Source organism: Acinonyx jubatus, chromosome B1, assembly GCF_027475565.1.
Source record: "Acinonyx jubatus isolate Ajub_Pintada_27869175 chromosome B1, VMU_Ajub_asm_v1.0, whole genome shotgun sequence".
Classification (NCBI taxonomy): Eukaryota; Metazoa; Chordata; class Mammalia; order Carnivora; family Felidae; genus Acinonyx; species Acinonyx jubatus.
The window spans coordinates 82,423,357-82,440,569 of record NC_069382.1 but is presented as its reverse complement, the minus strand read 5'-3'; the positions used below and the strand labels follow the sequence as shown (position 1 = coordinate 82,440,569).

Genomic DNA, 17,213 nt, shown 5'->3' with positions numbered 1-17,213 from the left:
GAAGCACAGGACAACTAGTGAGTCTCTGTGAGGATATTTTTAGTTTTCTAAAATATAACAATACTGACACATACTCTGGATGATTGACCCTGAGCTTCAAACCAGAGAACCAGGACATACCCCCAATCTGGCAAGCAGGGATGTTAGCACTAGCCGCAGATGAATGGCCACATTCTTTTTCTTTTTTTTTTTTTTAATTTTTTTTTATTTATTTTTTTTAATGTTTATTTATTTTTGAGACAGAGAGAGACAGAGCATCAACGGGGGAGGGTCAGAGAGAGAGAGGGAGACACAGAATCTGAAACAGGCTCCAGGCTCTGAGCTGTCTGCACAGAGCCCGACGCAGGGCTCGAACTCACGGACTGTGAGATCATGACCTGAGCCGAAGTCGGACGCTTAACCGACTGAGCCACCCAGGTGCCCCTATTTTTCTTTTTAAAAATGCTCTCAGTGCCCTTTACAATAGCCTGGCTAACAGAGGGCTGATGTTTATTTATTTCAGAATACGAGAAGTATTAATGAGTGAATCCATGTGTAAAGGTGCACTGAAGGTGAAACATTATACAGTATTTTATGATAACTTTTTGTCAGCTTGAATCAAATATAACTGACATAAACTCATGCATTGTAAGTGCAGAATTCAGAGTTTTAGCAAATTTGTAGAGTTGTGCAGTCCTGACTATAATCCAGTTTCAGAACATTTCCATCACCTTAAACAAATCTCTCCCTTGAATGCAAATGACCATTTGCATTCAAACCCCAATCCCACTGTCAGCCCCAGGAAACCACTGATCTATTTCCTGTCTCTGCAGATTTTATTTTTTTACATATTTCATATAAACAGAATTATGTAATATATAGTCTTTTGTGTCTAGCATTTTCATTTAGCATAATGACTTTGAAGTTATTATGTCGTAGCATGTATCAGCAGATTATTCCTTTTTATTCCTTTTTATAGCATTCTATTGTATAGATATACCACATTTTGTCTATGTACGCACAAGTTGACGGATACTTGGATTACTTCATGATTTGGACTATTATGAATAATGCTGCTATCAACATTCATGCATTAGCCGTTGTGTGGACATATGGTTTCATTTTCTCTTTGGTATATACCTAAAAGTCATATAGTAATTTTAGGTTCAACTTTTTAAGAAACTGCCAAACTGTTTCCAAAGTGGCAGCACAACTTTATATGCCCACCAGCAATGTATGAGGGTTCCAGGTTTCTCACATCCTTGTGAACACTTGTCTGATTTTTGATTATGATGGTTTCCACTATGATGAAGCGGTATCCACTTGGGGCTTTAATTTGCATTCTCCTAGTGACTAATGATATTGAATATGTTTCCATATGCATATAAACCACTCATATATCTTACCTGGCAAAAAATCTATTCCAACTGTTTGCCCATTTTTAAATTAGGATTTTTTTCTCATAATTATTGAGTTGTAAGAATCTTTATACATTCTGGATGCAAGTCTTTTATCAGATATATGATTTGTATATATTGTCTCCCAATCTGTGGCTTGTCTTTTCATTTACTTAGTGATATTTTTGATCCTTAAAAGTTTATAATTTTGATTAAATTCTATCAAATTGTTTATTTTATGAATCTACAATTTGGGGTCCTATCTAAGAACTCTTTCCTGAACCCAACTTAGAAATATTTTCTCAAATAGTTTTACAAATAGTTTTAGCTCCTACATTTAGACCTATGATCCATTATGAGATAACTTTTGTGTGTGACGTAAATTGGGTTCTAAATTATTTTTTCTGCATATGGATAACCAATTGTCACAGCACATTTTTTGAAAAGACTCTTCATTCTCCATTGAATGGCTTTGGCACTTTTGTCAAAAATCAATTGAACAGTTTACATCTGGGCTCTAAATTCTGTTCCATTGATCTAGATGTGTATACTTATTCCAGTACCACAAAGTCTTGATTATTGTGGTTTTATATTAAGTCTTGAAATCAGAAAGTGTAAGTCTTCTTTTGTCCTTCTTTTGCAAAATTGTTTTTGGAATTTTGGTTCCTTCGCATTTCCATACAAATTTTAGGTTTAGCTTGCCAATTTCTGCACAAAAGACTACTGGGATTTAGACAGCAATTGGACTGAATCTATAGATCAATTTGTGGAGAATTGCCATCGAAACAATACTGAGTATCCTAATCTGGGAACACGGACTGTCTTTTGTGTTTATTGGATCTTATTAATTTCTCTAAGCACGATTTTGTGTGTTCTGTATACAATTCTTAGAGTACTTCGTTAAATTTGGTCCGATGTAATTATTTTTTGACGTTATTGTGAATGACATTGTTATGTGTATCACCACTGCTTCCAACAACTTTTCAGGAGTGTGCTTTTTTCTGCTCTCCAGTCCAAATAAAGTCAGCCCCCTCTAGTAGTGAAACCACTGGTCTTCTCAGATTGTGTCACCGCAGTAAAACGGTGCTGACCCAACTGCCCAGCTGGCTTGGATGGGAGCAACTCCAGGCAAGAGAGCCAACAGACACCAATGGTCTTAACCAATGTTCACTAGTTTTTCATCAATAAGTACTTCTGAGTTTGTGTGCACATTTATTTCCTTAGTCTCAAGATGGTCATTTTAGACAATTCTGTCCAATTGCAGTGCTCCTGTTAGGAGAGAGGATTTGCCAAGTTGCTCACTTTGCTGTTCTAAGAGTTCCACTGACATCTGTTTCGTAACTTTTGAATTTAGGCACAGCCTGCACATTCCCTCAGAAAAAGCGTATACTCTGCCTATACCAAATGGCCTGGTAAGCTTTCCATATTAATTGTGATAGAAGTATCAGTTTCCCACTTTTGATAATAATCTCCATAGTAATATAGAGTGGTACTGTTTTCCAGGTGTGTGTATGAACAATTTTATTCTTCTTTATTCCAATGCATGGAAAATTAAGCATGAGTTCACAGATGAAATATTTAGCTTTATGAGGATATTTTTTTCTTTATGTATAAGAAATAGTCGCCTTTCATTCAATCATGTATCTCTGAGCATCCTTCATACAAAGTTTAAAATAACTATTATATATTGACTATAGACAAGAAAGCAAGGTTAATTTTTTTTTATGTTTACTTATTTTGAGAGAGAAATAGAGAGCACACACAAGTGGGCAGGGGAAGAGAGAAGGAGAGGCAGAATCTCAAGCAGGCTCCACACTATCAGTGCAGAGCCCGATGCAGGGCTTGAACTTAAGAACCATGAGATCATGACCTGAGCTCGGATCAAGAGTCAGGTGCTCAACTGACTGAGCCACCCAGGTGCCCCAAGAAAGCAAGTTTAGTTTGAACTTTTCTACCTACTTTCTTCTCCATCTCTCTCCAGTATGAAAAGGGCCTTCTCTTTAGTATGTTCATATTTTTCCTTGTGATCTAAGAATGTTTCAAATTTCAAATATCCTCATGCAGCATTTAAAAGTGCTAATTTCCAAATGGTTACAATCTGGTGGACCCCAACTGAAATGATTTACCAAAGGATATAATTCTTCTGTTGGAGGTCTATTCCACACATCATCATTTTTCTTAACTATTTCTGATATTCTGCCCATCATACACTGACCTTCAAAGCTATTTATTTAAAACCATTCTCAGAAATTTGAGTCTGTGAGTGAATTGTCAAAAATAATTAAGAAAAATGGCGGTATATGCCCCATGACACAGAAATAGATCCTTTCTAAAATGTTGCTGCTTTTAACAGAATTTAATAAAAAGTCATTTTAGGAATTATGATGCTATTAACCAAATGATTCCAGCAAAAGTAAAAACATGTAGAGCTTTGGAATAGATAGTAATAAAGAGAAAATGCTCTTCTGATGCCTGCTATTCTTTTGAATTCCTCACATTTCCTGGAGGAACACTACAAGGCTCACCTCACTACCGGACAATTGATAAACATTCATGAGACTTCTGAGAGTTTTTCAAGATCTTCCCCTCTTACATCCCCTAACTTATTTTGCACAAAAAAGGAAAAAAGAACAAGAGAAAAGTTTCCCAACCAAACCTTAATTCTCCTTGGCTCCTTTGTCAGGAGTTAACACAAATATCTAACAAAGCTTGGTCTCAAGGAAATAGGCACCACTTACCGCCTTCCTGTTATAACTGGCAAGACATCATTGGACTTGGCTTCAATTATTTTAAATGCAACTTTCTTCAAATCTGAAATGCCAACAGCCATGTCCTCTAGCATTCCGATTTCATCACCTACACAAGGGAGAAGGAGCATTGTTACAAATATACTATTTGAAGAAAATGTCATTTGGTATTACACCTCCCTGCTGGGATTTGTTCTAGCATTTTAGTGAATGAGTTTCTGAGTGCAGTGAATTTATTCTAAACACTTTTCCTCAGAGGCTGAAGGCTTTCACCAGTGAAGTAAAAACCATTTCAGTGGACTCCAGCAGTCCAAGTACCCTTTGAGGGAAAGAAGAATGTGTACATTTGGTGGAAGGCTATCGGGAAGTTTTAACTCCTTTATGAAACAGAGGATCATGCAGATCTCTTTCCATTGGCAGGACTGATATTTGATTTTTCTGGAAATAATAGAGATGTTTGAATTTTAGACTACTGACCCAGGCTCACACTAGTTTTATTTCTCAGCACACTAACAAAGAAAGCCTAAGAAGGAGGAAATTGAGTTAGAGTCCAGATCAACACTATCCAATTCAAATATAATGCAGGCCACATATATAATTTTAAATTTCCTGGGGGTTATGTTTTTAAAAGAGTAAGATTTACAAAGGTGAAATTAATATTAATAATATATTTTACTCTAACCCAATATACCCAATGTATCATTTAGTTATAAATCAATATAAAATTATTAATTATTAATATAAAACTAGTCTTTACTAGTCTTGGAAATCTGGTGTGCCTGTCTAGCACATATTGATTTGGACTAGACACGTTTCAAGTGCTCAATAGCCACACCAGGCTATGTATTGAATAGTGCAGTTCTAGACATTAGAGAGTTGGGACTTTAAAAATCCAGTCATTGAAACTCTGTTGGCAAAGAGCCTTTTATATTAAAAAAGCCAGATGGTTGTTCAGGACTCCACTATGAAATAATCTATAATTCCATTTTCAAAACATAATGAGGATAAGAGTACAGTTACAAGGTGAATGAATGCACAGAACAGAAAGTTACATTATTTCTGTAATGCCTGATGTCATAAATGTTTATTTCTCATTTTTAAGTTTTACTGCAGAATCTATGGATCAACTATCCTTATGAATAAGAATACGATTTTAACATGTACCAAAGCAATACTCACTATATGTACTTAGCAGTCCTTCATATTGCACTATCAACCCCACTGTGTGAAGCTGCTGCAGGAAGCCAGGGTCATGCAAACTTGTATGTAATTTGATGATAAAACCACAAACCAATCCAGCAAGCTAAAAAAAAGTCATTGAAGACATTTGGGTCAGCAAACTTTAATTGAAAAATATTTAAGATTTTTGAGGCATCACAGATTTAATTAAAAATTTTCAAGTATGTGTAACATCCATGAAATAGTGGGAGACACGGACAGTTGGGTTAAAATATTCCCTTTGCCTGGAATGTTTAGGAAGAGAGGCTTCTGTCTCCTTTCCTCCATATGTATGTCTATAAAACTCAGTTGTAGGTGTGGAGGCAGAAGGGAGAAGAAAGGCCCCCAGGACAGCTACTGTGATGGAGACCAGCCTTGGTGTCATGAGATAGGGCTGGGGGTAGGCAAAGAAAGTGGTCCTGCCAAACCCTGCCTTTAAGCATTACTTCCCTGCAAACTTATTTTATAAGCAAACCAAACAAAAAGATCATTATGAGGCCTTGTCCTGGGATTCCTTAGGGAGCTGTATAAATAAAAGGGAGGTTGCAAACAGATCCCTTTTGCCAGCCCCAGCTGCCACCTGCTGTGGAAGGCAGCCGCCCCTTTCCTTCCAGCCTGTACTGTGTGGAGACCCCAGGGAGTAATACCATGACAGGATGGGCAACCTGTTCTTCACGGACTGTCTGCGCCATGAAACAGAATGTACAATTCAGAGACTTGGCCATCTCTTTGCAGAAATAAATACTTAAGATCTCATAAGCTGTTTCCATTCAGTTCATGTTTATTATGAACAAGAAAACCTCATACCAAAAATTTAAGTAAAGAATCTCTTTAAAAATGAAACTACCAAAAGAAGACCTCTTCTGTCACCAAGGATAACATTTAGCCACCCAGCATTGCACTGTGCTCACAACAAAAAGAGGCATCTACCGCTTGGCTGAAGACGATGTCCCTTCTCAGAGTCAGCATCAAGCACTGGGGCAAGCTGTATGCAAGTTCCTGAAGGAGCACGAATGTCAAGGACTGCTTGGCTCGGTTCACCACTTCTCCCATGCAGTCCTTCAGGGTAAGGATGAGGGGATACAACTGTTCATACCAGTCCTCTGTGGGGAGGAAGGGGGTGTAAGAACAGCAGGATAGGTGAAGGTCTTGGAGAATAGAACCAATTTATTATTCTACAGTCAAGTTACACATATCATTAAGGATTCACAATGATTAGAAGAGCTCTGATACAAATCTCTCCTCTGAAATCCAGGTGTCAATAACCAGCCACATGTTGGATCTCTCTGCTGGGTGTATTGAATATATTTACAGTAGAACTCCTCTCCACCCTACTCACCTCCAGTCTGTACTGCCTGGATCCTAGTGGATGAGGCCATCAGACTCTTTCTATGCTGGAAACAAATTTTCCTAGACTTCTTCTTCTATAGTTTTCACATTTGTTGGGACATTGAATAGTTCTACCATTGTAATAACCCACCAGACATTCACTTACCCCTTGCCCTCTGCCTTCATCATTTCTCAATCTTCTCTGGATCAGTCACTTCCCTCTCCCTCTGATCACATCCTATTTGAACGCTTTTTCAATAGTGTCACTGGAGGGGACTTTCTAATCAGTTTCAATTCCATCCCATCCCTCACTCCCTCACCTCCCTACTTTAAACATTTTTAAAACACTAAAGAATTCAGAATAAAGTCCAAAAGCATAAAAGACCCTGCATTATCTGATCTCTCTACTTGTCCAGTCTCACCTCTCAGAACATCCTCACTCGCAGTCATGAGTCCCAGGTGAACTGAACAATGTTCCCAATTTTCCCAAACCTGCCATGCTCTTTCATTTTAGTGTGTGTGCAAATCCTAACTCCAGTCCTGGAACACACTCCCTCTACCTGTCTCCCTGATAAATACTTTATCTTCTCTGCAGACTTAATTTAGGATTTTTGTCTTCTAGGAAGTATGGATCCCCACCCCCCCCCCCCCGCCATTTACTGAAGTTTGGGTAGAGATTAATTCCTTTTTTTCTATTCCCACAGTTCCTTGTTTTTAATGTTCTAGAATTATCCACACACTGTTTGCTCTACAAGAAAGGGAGCTCACTGACAGTAAGGAACTTATATTTTAATCACTGAGCCTAGCATAGAACCTAAAATTCAATCGTTTTAATTGAATGAGTATAGTTATAATAAATATGCCAAACGTTTTTAAAGATATAGACAAGAATGAAAAAATCAAGTTTTTGACAATTCAAATAGGTTTTTTTCAAATCAGGATACAAAACTGAAACCAACTGTGCTTTTTGTATGTCTAGATACCAAACATGTTTCAATTCTATAATTATGACATTGGCACATGATATAGAAATGAGTTATATTATATTTTAGTTTATTTGGAAATCAAGGCCCTGATAAATGTCAAATACTATACATTCCAGATTGCATGACATTCCATTAACATATAAATAAATTAATAGTAGCATGACAATGATATCTAATGGAAATGTATATATGCTGAAAAATTCATTATAAATCAGGATCTGACTTGCTATGATCTTCTTAGCAAAAAAGTGTAAACTTCACCGTGAATGATGTAAGTGGTCAATAACCAGTTAAGACCTTGGAAGAGTTACAGGGAATGATAAAAAGAATCATAATCACCATTGTACCATATCTACTGTCAGTTATTTTATGTTGTGTTGTAATAAACTAGATGAAATAAACTAAAATGCTTGAAAGAATAATTAGTGACCCCCACTTAATAAAAAGCTGTGCTCTTGTTAATACTTAATGTAAATGCTTATGTGAAGCTATAATGCAAAATACATTAGGAACATTATGAGTTATTATTCGAAAATATTGTAGAATTAAGTGTTATGATAGGAATAAAAAAACACTAGAGAAGGGAAATCCAATGAAGGCTTATTAAGTCTGTAATCATTTAATGAAGGACTCACCTGTGGGCAGCCTTGGGTGAAATACGAACAATGGTTCATTTTAAACAAGCATTGGCTAATAGTGATTTTTATGTCATTATTACATGTAAAAGGGCGTGTGAATGGGCATCAGACTTATTTTCAGAATAAAAGATACATCAGTAGATATCAAAAAGGGATGCTCCTTAGTCCTATTTTTTTATATTTACATTCTTTATCTCCCATTCTCTCCCGCCCTCTTATTATTCTCAGTATGAATGTTTAGACTGATAACATACATATATACACTAGGAAGACAAATATTTCAATAAACCGATGTAGATTTCCATCTTAAAAGATAACAGGCGGCAAAATGATCTTGTTTTGTGCTTAAGTCCTAGAGATCAGCTTCTACTGAAGAATCTCAAACACAAAATAAAGCTTGTGTGCAGTAGGTGGCGCTGCCTTATTAGGCTGAAGCAGAACTACTGTGTCACTATTCCATTCAAGCCCCTGATTTGTACTGCTTTATACATAGTGTGCGTATTGGTTTAGGCACCTTGTATCATACTATCTTGTGTCAAGTGGTCAATGACTTGGTCAAGGGTGTGATATGCTCTTCCTCATTAGAAAATGGAAAATTAACTTAAGGGTATACACTTACTTCTCTTGAAAGACATTAAGTGACAGCTAAAATTTAAATATAGCTCTGTTTTTCTTGAAGATCTTTTTTTGCAAATTTCTTCATCATTTCCTTACTCGCTTCTAAACCTATCCTCACACTTACTTAACCAGTTGATTCTTACTCATAAATTGCAATCATATACTAACAAAATGGAGTCTGATTTCTAGTCTTAATAGAATTAAACTGAAAACATGGAAAAAAATACACTGCTATTCTAAACCTAGGAGCATGTTAACAATAGTCTCCATTTACTATAATTATATATACGTTTTTAGCTAAAATTTAAAGAAAATGACAGTATAATAAAACATTAATTATAAGTAAGAAAAATGCAAGTTTGTGAGGAAGGTAGCATGTTTTAAAGATTACAGTAGCCAGCTTCCAATAGAAAAGCATGAATGAGAAAGCTAAAATTCTATTTTGTTTTCTGGAAAAGAAACAATTTAAGTTCACCAGATAAAGGAAAAACTGCACTGGCAAATGCAAATTGCAATGACTAAACGTTTTGGTCCCTGTTAATATTCACTCACCGTAAATCTCAGGTTCTCAAATAAACACAATGGTGTATGACAGGCAAAAGAAAGGCTGGAGTCAGTTCACAAATGGCCTTTTTGCTCCAATGAGCATTCCAAATCATTTTCACAAAGGAACAGCAAATGCTTTAGTTTTCTCTTCGAAAATATTTTTGGGAAAAGGAAGAAGCTACAGGTCTTGACCGTCTTCAGATCACTGTCACTTCCCCTCACCTTCCTGCCTCTCCTTACTTCACAATTTGCGTGGTGCTCACTTTGTTCTCGTGAGAAAGCCATGTTCTGTCAGAGATGAAGATGATGTTCATTTTGCACTATCTAGTCAAAATCAGAAGTCCTGAAATGCACAATCCACTTTTCTGAGTTTAATTTCTTCAAATTTCAACTAAGATTTTATACAACACAACACACACACACACACACACACACACACAGACACACACACAGGATACACCCAATGAAGCTAGGAAGCTAGGGGCTCACCACTCTATAGTCACAGCACCAACTCCTCTCTGGGAGCTAACCGGCTCAGCAGGCACTTAAGTGCCCACATCCTCGATTCTATCCCCTGGGCTCCTTTCAGTGACAGAGGAAAATATAAAGAGAATGTTTTAGTGTCTCTATAAAAACTTGCTGAAACTCCTTAACCCTGTGACCAACAAGCAGAGTCTTTCCTCAGGAAAACATAAAATGCATGTGGCTTAGCCGAGCTTTTCCTGAGCTTTGTGAAGTGTGCTGGAAGCCATCCAAGCAGAGCCTGTTTTCCAGCCCTTTCCTTGCTTCTATAACATATTCAAGTGACGCTCAGTGAAGGATTCAAAGAACGACTGCGAGGTGCCCCCCTCACCTCCTCCATACGCCATCTATTTCCTGTACAGGATGTTCACGTCCTCTGAGCTCAATGCCTCTTATGTTACTCAGGAGGAAAATAAAAGAGCCAAATAGCTACCAACTGTAGCAGAGCATAATGCTTTCTTTCCAATTTCTGAGTCATTTTCTTCTCAGGTACTTGGTTTTCTTTGCTCATTTAAAATAATTAACTTCACACAAGCTTGTTGCCATTGTTATTTTTGTTATCACAACTTTTCAGACATAGAGGAAAAGAAAAGCTAAAAGATTGCATGCCCATTAAACTTTATGCAAAGAGATAAGAGAAGAAATGATCCCAGCTTTTAGGATTCACCTCAGTTAAGAAGATGATGAACTGTGAAGCTAAGCAATTAGAATAGCCTCTAAGGAGGGTGATAAAATCCCCAAGGTTGTGAGAACAGAGACCAAACTCCTAGCCAACAGGGCTTTTATACTATACTCAAACTCAGGGAGCACAGGATCCACAATGGGTTTGTAGTTGGAGGCGAGGGTGGGAGATTTCACGATCCCTGCTCAGAGTCTTTATGGCTTTTGATGCACCTGTGTCCTACCTCACCCCAGATATAGCTACCTATGTGCCCCTCTGAGTGAAGGCCTTCTTTCAGGCACAATGCTACAATGGGAACATCATAGCTTGGAGGGGTCAACCAAAGGCTTCCCCTCCAGACACTTTATAGCTAAACTCCTTTGTATGAGTATAATACATGGGCCAACGTTGGTAATAGATCCTGGACACCAGCCCACATGAAGCCTCCAAATATCTGGACATACCCCAGGATATAGCCTAATCAGATAATGGCCGAATAATCCGGAGAAGAAAAGCACCTGCTAAGGCCTGGTTGCCTAGAATGCCTTCCTCAGCCACTCAGAATGTGCCCTGAACCTTCCTAAGCCCTTGTCCATCTTTATCATCTATCTCTTGGTCCAGGAACCAAAAAATCAATCTGTATTTATATCACTTTAACAAATGTTAACCTGCCTTCCTTTTATCACTTTCCCTCCTTTCTTCACTGCCATCATGAGAAACACAGTCATTTGTTAGACAGGTAGAACCTTTTGGATGTGAGGTCCTATGTGTGACACTTATATTTATAACTCATGACCCCTACAAGGAAAAGCAAGAGGTGCAAAGTAATATCTACCATATAAGGGAGTTGGATAAGTGCTATAAAAATTGGGACAGTGACAAAACAAGTTTAGAAGAATTAAGAGTTTAGAGGCAATGCAGTTCATCTTTGGTGAGACCATATTCATTCATGGTTGTGTTATTTGCTGAACATTTGAAGGCAGTCTTGTATGAAGGAGTTCAGGGAAGCTGAATGGAACACTCATAAAGCAAAGCTTTGTAGGAACAGTCTGGGAGAAGTGAATGGTTTGATGATGTCAAGTCCCATAGACAGATGCCATAAACTGATTGAAGTTGCCATGCGGGGATTGGAAGGGAGGAGAGGAGGGGCTGACATTACTGACAGACTTGGACAAGGCAAGAGTACAGTGGAAATAAATGTTGAGCCTGAAGCCATGGGAGGAAGGGAAAAACAATAAAAAGCTTAGTGGGCAGTCATCATAGCTGGGATAGAAGACAGGTAAGTAGGGGTGGGGAGGGAAACAGGAAGGTACAGAGTATGTGAGCAGAGAGCCAAAAGCTAAGAAGTAAGACCAAATCTAGAAATAATGGGTATCAGGCAGAGCAAATGGAAACAGGGTTAATGGTAACCCTGGGGGAAAAGTTGCACAGAGAGCAGTCTATGTCTTCTGAGCAGTCTAACGGCCCCAGGGGGATTCACACAAAGGACAGACACGAATCTTAAAATGTGATCATCATAGTGTCCACTGAACTATGATCCAAGGGAAGCGACTGATCTTGGCACCTTCCAGATGTATTAGAAATGAGTGTACTGCTCAACTTGAAACAAGCTGCTAGAAGAACAAAGGCAACCTTTTCTTGTGTCAAGGGAACTTTGTTTGTTTAAATCCTGCCAGCCTGAGAACACAGTGTCATAAAACTCTCCAATCTTGCTCTTAGAAAAATAGCGAAGGAAATGCATCAACCGATATCCTGGTTAAATTTCTCATTTTGTAGCACAGAGTTGAAAGCCTTAAGTAAATTCTGCTAAGACAGTTTCCAGGACCTAAATCCATTAATCAAACAAGCTCTGTATTTGTTGTAGCACAAAAGTTTTGAATTGGGGCTTGTGATGAGCCTGGAGGAGTCTCATATCCATTGGGCTTATTTTGCCTTGTGGCCTTAAAAACACCTGTAACCTCAGGACTCTGGCCTACAAATATGCTGAACATTTCAGAATAAGCTGTATAGGTCATAGATTACTGAGCAACCTGAAGTCACCAATACATCTGCACCAGATAGCTCCTGTAATTTAAATTTTGTGTAGTATCTAAGACTGAGAAAAAAGGAGTAGATATTGAGTTGACTGAAGAATGATCCAGAGAAGGGAAAAGGAGAGGCATTTCTATCCTGAAGTGAACCAGGTACTGTAGGAGCTTTCTAGTAAACTCCAAAGCCATTGGAATATAGTGCACCATTTTAAAAAATTCCTTTACAAAGTAACAAAGCCTCACGTAAATAGATTTAACTCATAAGTGCAGAGAAAGTAGGTAAGTAACCAAACATAATGTAAACAATACTACTCTCAAGCCATTCCATTCAATAATCATATGCCCCAAGGTTCCCACATGGGAAATATGAGTCTTTATCTATCAGTTTTGTTTTGGATGTGAGCATCACCAGATTTATGATAAATTTAAGTAATTTTAAGTAAGTGCAATTTTTGAATATGCAGTAATTCTTAATTTCTGCCTAAGGTACCATTCCACTGTAAAGCTTTAAGAGATATCTACAGGATTGATTTTCAAAAAGTTATCTCTCAATACCACTAATGCTTTTTCCTGGAAAGAATAGAAGCAGTGAAGCATAGTGGTCAGGAGAGCAGGCTCTCAACTGAGACCACTGGGGACGGAAGCCAGGCTCTGCCACTGGACTGGGCTTGATAGTGACAAGTAATTCACCTTTCTACTTTTTCATTTATTAAATATGTAGAATTATTCCTATGCATGTTACAAGAATTAAATAATACAGGCAATATTTTTAAGTTTCCAGCACATATTAAGAAACCCCAAGATGTTAGCTACGATCTTAAAAAATTAATACAATCATAAAGTAATTTTTATATGTGACCCATTGTCTGCCTGCCTACTAACATTTGTTGCTTATGCTCTTCCTTCTCTCCTATTTCTGAGGATGAACTGTTTGTTCCCCAGCTAAGGCGAACCAGCTCCTCTATCTGTACACCAGATCTCATCTCCTATCTCTTACTTAAAAGTATCACTCAAGAAATTCTCTCCCCTTTCCCCTACATCATCAATATTTCCCTTGTTACTAGAGATTCCCATCAGCACATACACATGCTGTTGTGTTCCCATCTTTAAAAAAACAACCCCGTCTCGACCCTACTTCCTTCTACAGCTTCCACCCTCTTTCTCTTCTTCCTTTCATGATGACACTTCTCAAAAAGTTGTCTATACATGCTGTCTCCAGTTCCTTTTCTTTCTCTTCCTTTTAACCACTCCACTTGCATTTACTCCTTATCCACTCTAGTGAATTGTCATCACTGTCACCAGTGACTTCTATGCTGATAAATCCAAAGTCACTTAGTCCTCATTCCACTTGACCTTTGGCAGCATTAGGCATGCTGAAAACTCCCTCCTGGAGTTTCTCACCCCGGATTTCAGGATATCATACTCTCCTGGTATCCTCCCACCTTACTGGCCATTCCTTATCCCACTCTGTTGCTGGTTCATCCACTTCTTTTTGACCCATTCATATGGGAACATCCCCAGGGTAATCTGCACATTAGCTTCCTTTCCTCTGAACACTCAACCCTTTGTTGACATTTTTCAGTCCCATGGTTTTAAGTACCATTTATGTGTTGACAATTACCATATTTATACCTTTTTTTATTAAGTTTTAAAATTTTAATTCTAGTATAGTTAACATACAGTGTTATACTAGTTTCGGGTGTACCGTATAGTGATTCACTCAGTGCTCATCATGATAAATGTACTCTTTATACAAATTTATATCTTTAACCTGAACCTCTCTCTTGAACCCAGATTCTTATATCTAACTGCATACTTGATATGTCCATGTAAACTGGCATTTTCCAAACAAGCTCCTATTCACCACAAACCCTGTTCTACCCAGTCTTCCCCAACCAGTACAGGACCACCCCATCTTTCCAGCTGCTTGTGCTAAAAATATTGAATCATTCTCAACTCCTCCTTTTCTTTTTTTTTTATTTTAAAACAAATTTTTTCTTAACGTTTATTTATTTTTGAGACAGAGAGAGACAGAGCATGAACGGGGGAGGGTCAGAGAGAGAGGGAGACACAGAATCCGAAACAGGCTCCAGGCTCTGAGCGGGTCAGCACAGAGCCCGACGCGGGGCTTGAACTCACGGACCACGAGATCATGACCTGAGCCGAAGTCAGCCGCCCAACCGACTGAGCCACCCAGGCGCCCCTCAACTCCTCCTTTTCTTTCATTCTCTCACCCAAACCATCAGAAAGGCCTGTCAACACTACCTTCAAAATAAGTACAGAGTCCAACCACTTTTCATCATCTCCACTGCTACCTTCTTCTTGATCCAAGCCACTAACATGTCTCACCTATATAATTGCATTAGCCTTCCAACTTATCTATACCTGGTTCTATCTTTCCCATCTATAGTCTAATCTCAACATTACAGCCTAGGTGTTAAAATCTGTGTCATATTAGGTTAATCCCTGGCTCAAAAACTCTCTGATTGCTCTTATTTTTCTCAGAGTAAAAGTCAAAGTCAATCCAAAGGCTTTACATGATCCTTTCTCTAAGTTACCTGTATAAATTCATCTTCTACTTTCTTCCCTCCTCTTTCTCTGTTCAAACCAAACTGGAATTTTTGCTGTTTTCTGATCATGGCAGGGCCACTACTGTTTCAAGTCTTTTGTAGTAGTTGTTTTCTGTGTCCAATATATCCTTCCCCTAGATGTCCACATGGCTCTATCTTTTTCTCCTTGTGTCTTTGTTCTAATATCAACTTCTCAATAAAGCCATTGGCCACTCCCCTTAAACTTCAATTCTGCCCTCTAACAATATTCCAAAACCCTCTTATTTGCTTCATATTTTCCACATCATTTGCCACCATTAATATCTTGTGTAATACCTTTATTTATTATGTTTTAATGTCTCTCTGGTACAAACATATGGGAGGGCAGATGTTTTGCCTGTTTTGTTTATTGTTGTATCTTCATTGTCTAGAATAGTGCCTGGCACATAGTAGGTACTCAATTAAAATATGTTGAATGAATGAAAGAAAAAAATCACTTTAAATAATGTGGCACCTTTATTCTCATACATTAGAACTGGCAGAGACCTTCAAAACTTGGCAAATGACCTTTATTTTACCCACAAAGTAAGGTCCAAAGAATGTAAGTTATCTGTCAAAGGTTATAGCCACATCAGTAAATTGAGAACTTGCCAAGAATCTTGGAGCTGAGTCAAGTGTTGTTTTGTTACATTGTAATTCATTGCACAATTTTTAAGGGGCACATTAGTTTTCTGATAGGATATTTGAAAATTTCATAATGTACAATTATTATTGAAATCCTAATTTTATAATACAAATATCTGTGGTATATTTTATTTTTTATTGTTTTTTTTTAGCTAGTAAGTGTATTTTAAAAGCCTTTTTTACCTGTTAACTTATGAGTTTGTAAAAGCCTGATTCATTGATGCTTCTTTCCCAATGTAATACTAATCATTTATATGTAGAAATTCATGAAATTCATGAATATTAATATTTAAGCCCTTTGATGAAAATGATGCTTTGTGCTTGTATCCTTGCACTTTACAAAATAAAATACATGTTTCATATTATAAATCCACTGAAATAATTATCTAATGTTGAGTATAAGTTCTGATGATTTTCATATATGTACGCATAAACGGGCACACATGTTGATGATATTCACTTAATAATATAAAATTTACCTGCGTAAGCATTTCTTGTCAGGTAGCAGTTACAGATCAAGGTGACCAGGCTTTTATTTCATAATGTTGGCCTCTATGAGTTTCCAAGAATTATGTTAGGTTCTGGAGACTCAAGAGCAAATCACAAATACTTGGCATATTTTCTCACAGAGCCAAGTCTAGTAGAGGAGATGACATTTAAAACAGCATCTCAATAAACCAGAGATTCAGAGGCTGCAAAATAGTAGCCCATGGGCCAGTCGTATTTGGCCTTCAAAGGTATTTTATTTGGTCTTCCTCATATTTTAACAATTCTTCCAACTCAAATATTGACCTTTAAAGAATTTTAATGTTTCATATAAAAATTCAGATTTACTTGAAAAATCAGAAGATATGGCACCTGTAGGTTCAGATTCCTTTGTGGGAATGATTGGCTGGATCTGAGTGGTGGCCCTCTTTTGAAGGATACATACTTCCTAGTTTGTCCCAGTGTCCAACCATCCAATTCATTTGACTCATTCATGTTACCCTATATGACAGCTGAGGGCCTTTGTACTTGAAACCCTTGTAGAAAGTATGGCTGCAGAGAAAGACAGATACCATATGTTTTCACTCATATGTGGATCATGAGAAACTTACCAAAAGACCATGGGGAAGGGGAAGGAAAAAAAAAGAGGTTAGAGAGGGAGGGAGCCAAAACATAAGAGACTCTTAAAAACTGAGAACAAACTGAGAGTTGATGGGGGGGTGGAAGGGAGGGGAAAGTGGGTGATAGGCATTGAGGAGGGCAACTGTTGGGATGAGCGCTGGGTGTTGTATGGAGACCAATTTGGCAATAAATTTCATATTGG

The 17,213-nt window shown here is 37.8% G+C and overlaps 1 protein-coding gene across 9 annotated transcripts in view; it reads right to left on the bottom strand.

Annotated features, from left to right (window-relative positions):
* Positions 1–17,213, bottom strand: part of INPP4B (inositol polyphosphate-4-phosphatase type II B) — a 761,046-nt gene that overhangs the window by 81,260 nt on the left and 662,573 nt on the right. For all 9 annotated transcript variants that reach the window (XM_027066653.2, XM_027066662.2, XM_053216924.1 and 6 more), the window contains 3 exons: positions 6,272–6,444; positions 5,303–5,426; positions 4,115–4,232 (listed from right to left, as the gene is read on the bottom strand). In XM_027066653.2, the coding sequence (XP_026922454.2) occupies positions 4,115–4,232; positions 5,303–5,426; positions 6,272–6,444 (415 nt within the window). The remainder of the gene's footprint in view (positions 1–4,114; positions 4,233–5,302; positions 5,427–6,271; positions 6,445–17,213) is intronic.